Raw genomic sequence first — 13,328 nt, forward strand, 5'->3', positions numbered from 1 at the left:
AAGGAAAGTGGATAAAGGACTTCTCATCCTCTTGAGTCTGTTCCAGAATGTATTACGTCCAGGTCAGTTTGTCCATCTCCCTGAAAACATTGTCACCCCTGTCGTGAGCTAGCTGTCAGCTTTTTTCGGCTTTGTGAGTGCTGATTGGTTTGATGGGATATATGTTAGGAAGGCCACATGCTTCCATTGGGAAGTTGCCTCTGGAGAATTTACACAAGTTTTGTGAGATGAGTGGTAGATGAACAACTGACATATATGGCCTGTGATTAATGAGAAATACTGGGCCGTTATCTGTCTGTGATAACCCGGTGCCCAAACCTGAACTTACGCTCCTGCTACTGCCAGAGTACGTAACCTTGAAGCAATCCTTCCTGATCTGTGTATTCAGCCCCACTTGGGATAAAAGCCAGGAATTCTGTTGTGCATTACAGCTTTTTGATTGTTTTCTGCAATTTTGTAGTTTTGTCTTTGAAATGTACTTACAGCAGAAATTTGTTTTCAATTGAAAACAAAGATATGGAGTTGTCATATTGGTTGTGACACACCAGCCGTATAAAAATGATAAAGGGATTTTTATACACTATCTAGGAAAAGGATGAGGATCCTGATGAGCCTAAGTTAACCAAATGGTAGAGCCAGGGTTAACCAAGTCAAAGCTTGGAAACTAGTAATAACCATTAAACACGTTGAGTATAAAAATGCCTAGCTAATTTGCTGAATTCTGATTTTAATCTTGTTCTGACCAATTCTCAAGTGAATCAAATTAGAATTTATTAAAATCAGTGGAATTGTACACCATAAGGTAATGAGGTTTACATTGAACAAAAAAAACAAAAATGCTCAAATCAGCCAATCATGTCCTATTACCCAACAGATGCCATATGTTTGAATTCTAGTGATGCTTGAAGCATAGTTTAACTTGTTGTCTGAAAGATTTAATTGTTTGTATGCCACATTGCTACTTTCCAACTGTACTTGCATTGAAATGCAGAGATTTGAACAATCCTAAATCAGGTGTCTAATAGTTTTCAGATGTTTGCAGGTATGATTTCCTGTCAAGTATTGCACAATGTATTTAACTATTTTTCTATCTAACTAAAAGTTCTTCCCCTTGTGAACATTTATCACTTTGAAACAATTGGTGTGGTTTTTTTTAAAGAAGGTTGAGATTTAAAACTTTCTCAGTTTGTGGCAAGCTCTGGATTACTTATCACTTTTTCCTAAGTAGTAAAATTCGTACAGTCTGGATCAGCTTGAGTACTGTGACAGTTTGCAACCTTGATTTCTCCCTATCACATAGGTCTAATTAAAAAGCCTTCCTGTTGTTTATTCTGCCACTTTTTGAGAAGTTCCGATGTTGCCTTGGCTGAAGGGCCTGAGTGGACACCACCTTAAGGATCAGTCTGTTGTATCTACCTGTCACTCATTTCACAGTGACATTGTTTCATTTTTGATATGATTGGTGCATGGTGTAAAGGCTGTACAAACAGAAATGTAGCTCTTAATCTTCATGGTTATAGGATCATGTAATGATTCTGTACAGGAGTCCATTTGGCCTAACAAGTAATTTTGTTCTACCCTACCCTTTCATAATATCCTTGATTTTTCTTTCAGACCATAAGACATGGGAGCAGAATTAGGCCATTCTGCCCATTGAGTCTTCTCCATCATTCCATCAGGGCTTACTTATTATCCTTCTCAACCCCATTCGCCAGCCTTGTCCCTATACGCCCTGACAAAGCAAGAACCTACCCTCCAGGCCGCCGAGTGATACATTGCCGCGAAGCATGCAGGAATGCAGCGGTAGCCGGGAGATACACAGCACATCTTTAAGAAAAAAGCCGAAATAAACAAGCTAATTAATTAATTTCCGATTGCGTCGTCCCTGATCTGGGCCAACAATTACGTGTCGGCAGCACGTAATTAATTAGCATGTTTATTTCGGCTTTTTTCTTAAAGATGTGCTGTGTGCCTCCCGGCTACTGTTGCATTCTCCGCGAATCAGTATCTGTCCGTGGTCTGGGGGTTGGGGTGGTGGGACACTGGGGTGTCGTCTGTTTCCATTAGAGCAGGCAGCTCATCTTCTTCTATCTCTGCCCACCTCGATGTTGAAGGTCGAGGTTCATTGTCTGCTGTGACTGATGTGGAAGGCTTGCTTGACTGCTGAGCCTCGTACATTTTTCTATCACACAGTTCTTTGTAAGGACTCAAACCATCCTGCAAATATCTCCTAAACCGACGTACCCTTTCAAAATTAAAGTGGTACTTTATCATTACTCATTCGGTTTCGATCGTTATCCTTTTTTCTTCCAATTGCATCAGCTCTTCATCTGTCAGTTCTTGGTGATGGGATGCCAAAACCTCTTTAACATCATGTTCGTCAGCTTCCAGAAGCCAAACTCACATTGTCCTTACTTCATTCACCACGATCAAAACGCTTAATTATGTCTAGTTTTATGCTAACTGTAACACCCTTACAAGCTCTTTCAGGCTTTTCCGATACGTTAGGGCTCATCTTGTAAATGGCTGCTCACAGGCTCATGTTTAAGCAATGCCGGCGAGAATGCTGTTTCGAATCCGGGGGAGAGCAGCTGCTCGGAGCGTGTGCTGCCTTTTATCGCACGTTTTTTTTTTCGTAACAGTGAAAACACCTTCTGAAAGCAAAAACAGGGTACTAATGTAGGTCTTTTGTAACAGTGAGGTTTCATAAAGCGAATGTTCGAAAAGCGGGGGACACCTGTATAGAAAACATCCACTCTGTCTAGGCCTTTCAATATTCGAAAGGTTTCATTGAGATCCCCCCCCCCCCCCCCCCCCAGCAATTACAGGCCTAGAACCATCAGATGCTCCTCATACATTAACCTTTTTATTCCCAGAATAATTCTCGTTAACCTCCTCTGGACCTTCTACAGTGCCAGCACATTCTTCCTTAGATAAGAGGCACAAAACTGCTCATAGTTCTCCCAACTGCAGTCTGACCAATGGCTTATAAATCCTCAGCATTGCATCCTTGCTTTTATATACCAGTTCTCTTGAAATGAATATTAACATTACATTTGTCTTCCTTACCACCAACTCAAACTGCTAACCTCCCAAGTCCCTTTGCACCTCAGAATCTTGAATTTTCTCCCCATTTAAAAAATAGTCTACCTCTTCTACAGAAGTGCATGACCGTACACTTCCCTACATTATATTCCATTTGGCAGATCTTTACCCTTTCTCCCAATCTATCTTAAGTCTTTCTGCAGACTCCTTGCTTCCTCAAGCTACCTGACCTCCACCTATCTTTGTATCATCTGCAAACTTCGCTACTAAGCCATCAATTCCATCCTCAAAATCCTTGAAATATAATGTGAAGAGAAGCAGTCCTAACACTAACCTTGCAGAGCACCACTAGTCACTGGCAACTAACCGGAAAATGCCCCTTTATTCCCACACTCCTACCAGTCAACCAGTCTTCTATCCATGCTATTATCTTTCATGTAATACCATGGACTCTTATTTTGTTAAGCAGCTTCATGTGTACCTTGTCAAAGACCTTATGAAAATCCAAGTAAACAACATCAGCCGACTCTCATTTGTCTTTTCTGCTTGTTATTTCCTCAAAAAATTCCAACAGATTTGTCTGGCATGATATTCCCTTAAGTAAAAGATGCTGACTTTGGCCTATTTTATCATTTGCCTCCAAGTATCCCAAAACCTCATCCTGAGTAATGGGCTCCAACATCTTCCCACCACTGAAGTCAAGCTAACTGGTCTATAATTTCCTTTTTTCTGCCTCTCTCCCTTCTTGAGGAATGGAGTGACAATTGCAATGTTCTAGTCCTCCGAAACTATTCCAGAATCTAGTGGTTCTTGAAAGATCATTACTAATGCCTCCACAACCTCTTCAGCTACCTCTTTCAGAACCTTGGGTTGTAGTTCGTCTAGTCTGGGTGACTTACAGTATCTTCCTTCAGAGCTTTCAGCTTCCCAAGCATCTTTTCCTTAGTAATAACAACTACACTCAGTTCTGGCCCCTGACACACTCAAATTTCTGGCATATTGCTAGTGCCTTCCACAATGAAGACTGACACAAAATACTTATTAAGTTCATCTGCCATTTCTTTGTCCCCCATTACACCAGTGTCATTTTCCAGCAGTCCATTATCCACCCTCATCTCTCTTTTACTTTTCATACATTTTTTTTTAAAAACTTTGGTAACTTCTTTCATTATTGGCTAGTTTACCTTTATATTTCATCTTTGTTCTTTTATGGATTGGTTAAAGTTATTTTCTGTTACTTTTTAAAATCTTCCCAAGCCTAACTTCCCACTAATTTTTGCTATATTATATGCCCTCCCTTATGCTTTTATGCCATCTTCGACTTCTCTTGTCAGCCAAAGTAGCCTCATGCTCCCATGAGAAAACTTCTTCATCTTTGGGATGTATCTATCCTGTGCCTCCTAAATTGCCCCCAGAAACTCCAGCTATTGCTGTTTTGCCATTATGCCTGTTAGTGTCCTGCACCTTCTGAATTGCTCCTTGAAACTCCAGCCATTGCTTTCTGCCATCATCTCTAATGGTGTCCCCTTTTAGTCCGCTTTGGTCAGCTCCTCTCTTGTGCCTTTACAATTCCCTTTACTCCACTATAAAACTAATACATCTGACTTGAGCTTCTCCCTCTCGAACTGGAGGATGAATTCTATCATATTATGATCACTGTCTCCTAAGGGTTCCTTTACCTTAAGCTTTCTAGTGAATTATTCATTACACAACACTCAATTCAGAATTGTCCTTCCCCTAGTGGGCTCAATCACAAGCTGCTCTAAAATGCCATCTCAAAGGCATTCTGCATATACCCTCTCCTGAGATCCTGATTTTCCCAATCTACCTGTATATTGAAATCCCCCATGACTGTCATAACATCGCCTTTTTTACATGCTTTTCTGTTTCCCATTGTAATTTGTAGACCACATCTTGGCTACAGTACATCGGGGTCTTTTTATCCTTGCGGTTTCTTCACTCTACCCACAAGGATTCTACATCTTTTGATCCTATGTTACTTCTTTGTTAGGATTTGATTTCATTTTTTTACCAACAGAGCTACCCCACTCCTTCTGCCTATCTGCCTGTCCTTTAGATGCAATGTATATCCTTGGATGTTAAGCTCACAACTATGATCTTCTTTCAGCCGTGACTCAGTGATGCTCACAACATCATACCTGCCAATCTCCATCTGTGCTACAGGATCGTCTACTTTATTCCATATACTGTGTGCATTCAAATATAACACTTTCAGTCCTGTATTCATCACCCTTTTCAATGTTGCCCCCATGTTACACTTCAACTCATGACTGCAAATTTGCCATATCAACTGCCTCATCCTCAGCCCTATCACTCTGGTTCCTATACCCCTGCCAGCTCAGTTTAAACCCTCCCCAACAGCCCTTTTTCTCCAAAAGGAAATTGGATAAGTAATTGAAGCATCCCTCCCGCTGACTGTACTGTTTTCCATCAATGCTGCCTGGCCTGCTGAGTTCCTCCAGCATTTTGTGCGTGTTAACTTCTACTATCCTCCGTCCCCTCCCCACACCTTTTTATTCTGACGTCTTCGCTCTTCATTTCCAGCCCTGAAGAAGGGTATCAGCTCAAAACGTCAACTGTTTGTTCATTTCCGTAGATGCTGCCTGACCTGCTGCTTTCCTCTACCATTTTGTTTGTGTTACTTTGGATTACCAGCAAGTGCTAAATTTCTTCTGTAAATGAAGGCTACTTTGCAGTTACAATTTTACCCTCTGTTCTAATAGGCAATCTTTCCTAGTTTTTTTTTAAACCAAATGTAGGTAGTCAAAGTATTTCTGTTGATTGGCGCAAGAAAAAGATGCATGTGAAGATTTAAGGAAGTAAATTGAACTGGTCTGTAAGAAGTCTCATACAGGATCTCAGCTGGGCAACAGCTAATCTGTCCTCACAGACAGGACCCAGGCTGTAAAAATAAGGGACAAGCTCTCCTCTACAATCACTCTGAGCACCGGTGCCCCACAAGGCTGTGTACTCAGCGGTACTCACTGTACACCCATGATTGTGTAACCAAGTTTCCATCAAACTCAATATATAAGTTTGCTGATGACACAACAATTGTAGGCCGTATCTTGGGTAATGATGAGTTTGAGTACAGAGAGGAAATTAAGAACCTGGTGGCATGGTGCGAAGACAATAACCTATCCCTCAACGTCAGCAAGACGAAGGAATTGGTTGTTGACTTCAGAAGGAGTAGCGGACCGCACGACCCAATTTACATGGGTGGTGCGCAAGTGGAACAGGTCAAAAGCTTTAAGTTCCTCGGTCAATATCACAAATGACCTGACTTGGTCCAACCAAGCAGAGTTCACTGCCAAGAAGGCCCACCAGCGCCTTTACTTCCTGAGAAAACTAAAGAAATTTGGCCTGTCCCCTAAAACCCTCACTAATTTTTATAGATGCACCGTAGAAAGCATTCTTCTAGGGTGCATCACAACCTGGTATGGAAGTTGTCCTGTCCAAAACCGAAAGAAGCTGCAGAAGATCGTGAACACGGTGCAGCACATCACACAAACCAATCTTCCGTCCTTGGACTCACTTTACACCGCACGCTGTTGGAGCAGTGCTGCCAGGATAATCAAGGACACGACCCACCCAGCCAACGCACTTTTCATCCCTCTTCCTCCGGGAGAAGACTCAGGAGCTTGAAGACTCATACGGCCAGATTTGGGAACAGCTTCTTTCCAACTGCGATCAGACTGCTGAACGGATCCTGACCCGGATCTGGGCCGTACCCTCCAAATATCCAGTGCTACCTCTTGGTTTTTTTTGCACTACCTTACTTTCCATTTTTCTATTTTCTATTTATGATTTATAATTTAAATTTTTAATATTTACTCATTTTTACTATTTTTAATATTTGTAATCCAGGGAGCGGGAAGTGCAGACTCAAATATTGCTGTGATGATTGTACGTTCTAGTATCAATTGTTTGGCGACAATAAAGTATAAAGAATTTAACCACACTTGAGAGCTGTACTCTGCTGCAGGGTACACCACACCATAGTGGGTATTGCTATACTTCATAGTGGGTGTTGTTTTATTGTCTGACCTCCATGTGAATCACATGAATTTCCAGATTTTCTTTTTTCTGGACAAAGATGCTTCTTACCTCTTCCCAGAATGGTTGATCCCACATTTTGTTACTATGACCTCTACTTTGCATTACATCATGTGCATCTTGTTTGAAATCCTTGCCCATTTCTGTTACATGTCTTCATGGAATTACATAGACAAATTTTAAATTTTCATCCTTCTGCTTCAATTTTTTTCATGGGTTTGGCCTTTACATTTGCATTCAGCCCATGAAGGTCGAATTCAATCGGCCTTACATGCATTACCTTCCCCGTTTCCTGCATTATCTATGCTCTCTGTTCATATGCTACCTAAGTAACAGTACATTTCCAGCATTTTGCTGTTACTTACTGATTTACAATGTTTTGCTTCTAATTTTCTCATTTACCATTTTATAGCCAGAGAACAAAATTGCAACTTAATTTCTTTCCATTCTTGAATTAGCACTTCTGCATACCAGGGTCCATCCTTATCCCTTCCATAAAAAGCTGGCTGTATGTACATAGATGTCCATTCACTACAGTACATTGACGCTGGACTTCCTTAGCTGAGCCTTCCACTACTAATTTGCCATTTTCTCCATCAAATAATGAGAAATTTAAACAATTGTCCTTTGTCTCTTTCCTAAGGCATGCATGCTATCTCCCATTTTCCATTCTTTTCTGCCCACTATCTGTATTGGTCTCACCTTAGGCTTAATGGTTCAGTGGTTCCATTTAATATCAGAAAATGTATACAATGTACAACCTGAAATTCTTACTCTCTGCTGACATCCACGAAACAGAAGAAAACCCCCAAAGAATAAATGACAAGAAAACATTAGGACCGCAAAGCCCCCCTTCCACCTCCCATGCACAAGCATCAGCAAAGTATCAACCCTTGTGCCACCTGCCTCAACAAAAACATCAGCCCTCCCACCACCCTCCATGCAAGCAATAAGAAAGCCTCCAAGGAGACCATGATCTAGAGTTCATCAGAAACCACTGTTTCTCCCAACAGTTTGACATGCCAGAGGCTCTCTCACTAATGAGGGAGAGAGAGGTATCGCTTCTGCCACAGCAAGAAAATACTGAGAAAAGCTTCCACATCTGCTGAAACCCTATATACTTTTGCCTTGTACTTAATTTCCTTTCGCTAGAGTCCAGCAAAGCTTCTGTTTTAGCATTTTCATGTTATTTTCCAATCTCTCTGTGCCCTTGTGCCTTCATAGCTCTGTAATTTCCCACAGCACTGCAAACCTCAAGATTTGAGTTGCTCTAATTCCAGACTCATGCACTTTCGTGATTTTAATTGTCCTACAGCTGCTGGTTATGCTCTGGAGCAGAACTCAGGAATTCTCTTACTAAACCTCTCAATCTCTCTAGCTTTCTCCTTTTCTAATTCACTTTTTATGAATGTATCTCTTTGACCAAATTGCTGTAGTATCACCCAAAAGAGCTTAATATCAAGTTGTAGAAATGTTCCTGCAAAGAACGTCGGCATGTTTCTCAAAGTGAAATGAGACTGTTGTTTCTGTTAACTCTGCTATCACAGCCTAACTTATAAATGCTATTCTTTGTGATATTTAGTTGTGATTGCAATCTTTACAGTTGATGGAAAAAATATTGTATTAGTTCAATTATTAATAATTGTTCCACTTTTTGTAATCTTCATCCTCCACAACCCTGAGCATTGGAGGTTTCAAAGACCAGTTAGTAAACGTCAACTTTGCATCAACACAGGTATCATTAAATAGAAATGTTTTACAACGAGCAGTGCACAGGATTATAATCTTAGAATGGCTATAATACCAGCGGAGTCATTGGCCCCATTGTATCCATGCTAGTTTTCTACTAGAGCAAGTCACTGCCCTTCTCTGACACCTTGCAGGTGTTCTATCCAATTCCCTCCTCATCCACAGGCCCTGCATTCTCAGTTCCAGTTACATACTAGGATGAAGTATTTTCCCTCCTGTCACTAGTAATTCTCTTCCCATTTATACTTATGACCTCTAGTCCTTGACTGCTTCACCAAAGGGAATAGCCTATTACTATCCATTCTTTCCAGATCCCTCCTCATTGTGTAAGTTTCTACATTTTTATAGCCACCTCCAGAGAAAATATTCCCAACCTCTCCCAGTCTATTCTAGTAGTTGTAGTCTCTTAACCCAGGACCCATTCTTGTAGTTCTCCTGCAGCATTTCTCCAATTCCTGCATACCTTCATACAATGAGGTGACCAGAGCTGAAAAGAATTCCCCAGCTGATGCCAGAATTTTCCTCTATCCAAACTCCTGGAATGACTTGGATTAACTGCTGCAGCATTTAAATGGCATTGCAAAAGGGTAGGACACTATTGGCTCTAAAAGACCAAAGAGGTCTTTCTAAATGACTATGAATGGTTGTGCAATGCATCTAAAATGCTTTAAGTTTAATGCATCTAATGTGCTGTACCTTACTACGGCTATGGCATTGCAGTATTTTGCTTCTGCATCCTGGAACTGTAGAGAAGAAGCAAAGCTATGATTCTTGCTGCTAATAAGCCAGCCTCTCTGAAGAGAAGTACACTTGACTAAATGTTGAATGAAAGAGAGAAAAAACAGTCAATTTGAGCAAAATTGAATGTTTTGTCAGCTCTCACTGCCTTTGCTTACGTGCAGAATATTTACTGTGGGAAGGGTCTGGAATATCTGGGTCCGCATGTATTAGACCCAAGTTTTCAGTAAAGGAAATAAAAGAGTGCACAGTTAGGCTTATTTATTTCTGTCATTGGCTCACTGGTATATTGTTTTGTCATGCTAAAAAGTATAACTAAAAGATGGCTGTATGCTGTACAATGGGTTAGAAGGAGCTGTGCTGAGTTCCAGAATAATTTTTAGCTTTTATTAAGTTCAAAGTACATTTATTGTCAAAGTATGTGTACATTGTACAATCTTGAGATTCGTCTCCTTACAGGCAGCCACAAAACAAAAAAAACAAAAGAGCCTGTTTAAAAAAAACTGTCAAACACCAAATGTGCAGAGAAAACGAACATCAATCATGCAAACAATACAAGTAAGCAAATAGCTTTCAGAACAAATGTGAGACCACAAACATAAAGCTAGGTATCACAGCCAGAGGTGAAGCAGGCCACAGCCTTTGTTCAGCACAGAGCTGAGTAAATGTCACAGAACAGCAAGCAGAACCAGACCAACCCTCACCTCTGGTCCCAACGCCCTGCATTTTCAATCCGGCCCAGTCTTCAAATTGTCCCAACACTGGCTCATTCCTCACCATAGGTCCTGGGCTCTGTGGCTTCAATGTGCTCTGGGCCTGGTCTCCACCGCCACATTTCAGCCTGTACCTGACCTTTCAAAATTGACCTGGCACTTGATTGATCAAACTTCGGGCCTTTCCTGGCTTTGTTTTAGAGGACGGGCTTCGTCCCGACTCTGCCTCAGCTCCGTTCACCCTGACTCTGCTTGCACCCCTTGCCTCGACCCTCGACTCTGCCTTGCCTCTAATTGCCTCTCCACAGTTTGCAGTGATGGGTTACCAGAAAAAGTGCCATTAATATATTATTCAGTTGTTTTCTCTGTTTTGTTTACAGCTGATAGGTAGTTGCTGGGCTTCACCAGCACCATCTCAAACTGGGGATATAATTGGTGTAAAGTAATTGGTTTTAAATTCTGAAAATTTTTGTTTCACCTTTTGAACTTGATTTATACTTTTTAACAGAAAGTAATGGTGACTTTGATTGCTTAAGTTGAAGGCACTCATGATATAGAAAATGCATCTATGTTTTGATTTACAGACTAGAGCTGAGATTAGAAAATTATAATTTTAGTCAGTCCAATATTGTGCCTTAACTTGAATTTAAGAACATCCCTGATTCACTACTGTGACGTTTCAATTTATCACATCAGCTAACCTGGGACTGCTAAATGACAGGCAGTTTCTTTTTGCTGTGGACCTGTGCCCTTCGAGAAACTGTATTGAGACTGTCCAAACTCATTTTTCTTTAGATCCTTTCTGGCATCACTAAGAGACTGTCATCTTATCAGACTATATATGATTTGTGACCAAATCTTGATGTGATTAAACTGCAGATTCTAAGTCTACCATGTACACATGATTATATGCTACTTTACTATATACTACATAACAGTGCCTTAAAGGAAAAAATGTTGAAATTGTATTAAGTTACTAGTGCATGTGATATAAGTCTTTGATTGAAGAATAAATGCTACTTAATCAGATCAGCCTTATTTTACAAATATTCATAATCGTCTTCTGAAAAAATTATGTAATGTTATCAAAATGCTTTGAGCTGCATAACAATATCTTGCCTATTTGAGTGTCCATTTTAATGCCAGCAGTTGACTAAGAAATCCGAAATTTATGTTTGTTTTGTCTCTACATTAGCCCATTTAGCTGCAAAACCATTTTAGGAAGAATTTAAATTTTACTTTCTTCATCTATTTGAATAGTAACTTCCGTTGATGAACACTTTTTTTTTGCTTAACAGAATAAGAGTAAAATGATGCCACAAGTTAAAGGCGCTGTCAAGCAGGAAGTTTCGCTGCTTGATTTGGTTGACCGTAAGTATTTATGTTAAAACATGAAAAGTAATGTGTTGGAACTGGACAGTTAGCAGTTGAATGCCATATAAATGATCATAAGCTTTGGCGGAAGTAGACTTTTCAGCTTCTAATCAATTGCATTTAATTCTTTGTCAATCACAGAAAATGCTTTGTGGTTCATCTAGTTTTATAGTTTCTTTTTGATTCAGTAAAATTTGACTTAATTTTCTTAATTACGTTTTACAGTGTCAATGTTGGACAACACAGAATTTGCTTAAGAATGCTTCCTTTTTCTTTCTTAGATTAGAATTCTTTTCTGATTTCTAACTGAGATTTGTTCTCATTTTAGTTTCTGATGTTTCAACACCAGTAACTGTCCCTAAACCAGCAATGACTTCAAGATTGACCACTGATTTGGAAGGATTATCACTTTCTGGTGATTCTTCTGTCATAAATGTAAGTTCAGGGGTTAATTGAAACTGTATTTTTGAATGGTGAGAGGATTTGAGTTCATCACAATTGCTGGATCACAACAATGTCTACGTACTTGCCTGTCAATCTACGTTTGTATGTCCACCGTGATTCCATGATGGAGCAGAGTATTGTGGACCAAAATTAACCAACATAAAACAGATGCTAACATGCACTTAGCAAAACACCAATGATGGAGATTTTTGGGAACTTTCCCTCGAAAGTCACTTGATTCTTGTAAGTATGATTAATATATCTGTTGCCAAATCTCAAATTGTGAATGTAACATATCAAAGTTTCAAAGTGTGCAAAGTTAACATTTGTGAAATATGTAATTTTGAATGTCTCACTTTTATAAATTCAGACTGTAATAATTTTACAATTCAGTATGTATAGTTTTTCCCCTACTCTTGCATATATCTTCTAATGGCCTTTACCTGTCATTGATGTGTGTGAATGCTTGTGGCAGGAAGTCTCTTGGAAGAAAAAAATTATTTCCTATAAATGATAATGATGCTTAAAGATCCTTCCCCAACACTATTTCCCTAAGCAGTGTGAGCACAAACTGGATGAGGAGGTCACTGGTTGTTTAGTTAAAGGCATTTTTCATGCAAGGGTTATTATATTGGATTTGAAAGGCATGGTGATGTGGGTTGCTTCTAGAGCTCACAGCCTGATAAGGACAATTAAGGCAGAAGTTCTGATTCCAATTTAAAATTAACTTGAATAAGAACATGATTAACCCTCACGGATGCAGCTAAGAACACTGAGGTTCGAAGTGCTATTGGGAAAAACGGTATTCATTTTGGATAGTGTGAAGTTGATGGCCGAACAGCTTAGGCAAAGCTGAAAATATTGATGACTGGACTTTGAGTGGACTCTTTGAGAAGCCAGAGGAGAGTGCATGTTAATATCTGCACTTTAGCTTGACACTGTTGTGCTCCTAATCTGTGGCTATGCAGCATAAATTACAACCTCTAAGATTCAAGATGCCAGTTTTAATTTTAAACATGTTATAAAATTGTGATTAAAGTCAAATGATAATTTGGACTGATGTGCATTTGTATTTCTGTGCATTAATAACTGGATTTCTTAATTGACGATTTCTGTATTTCTCAATTCCTTTTGATGAAGAAGGAGCTCATTTTGGTCCATTTGCATCTATACCTGCTCACTGATCAA

The 13,328-nt window shown here is 39.8% G+C and overlaps 1 protein-coding gene across 4 annotated transcripts in view; it reads left to right on the plus strand.

Moving 5' to 3' along the window:
• ap3b1a (adaptor related protein complex 3 subunit beta 1a) overlaps nucleotides 1-13,328 on the plus strand; it is a 242,475-nt gene that overhangs the window by 148,811 nt on the left and 80,336 nt on the right. For all 4 annotated transcript variants that reach the window (XM_072257854.1, XM_072257856.1, XM_072257857.1 and 1 more), the window contains exons 21-22: nucleotides 11,621-11,693; nucleotides 12,025-12,131. In XM_072257854.1, the coding sequence (XP_072113955.1) occupies nucleotides 11,621-11,693; nucleotides 12,025-12,131 (180 nt within the window). The remainder of the gene's footprint in view (nucleotides 1-11,620; nucleotides 11,694-12,024; nucleotides 12,132-13,328) is intronic.

The sequence above is a fragment of the Mobula birostris genome, chromosome 5, assembly GCF_030028105.1.
Source record: "Mobula birostris isolate sMobBir1 chromosome 5, sMobBir1.hap1, whole genome shotgun sequence".
NCBI classification, from domain to species: domain Eukaryota; kingdom Metazoa; phylum Chordata; class Chondrichthyes; order Myliobatiformes; family Myliobatidae; genus Mobula; species Mobula birostris.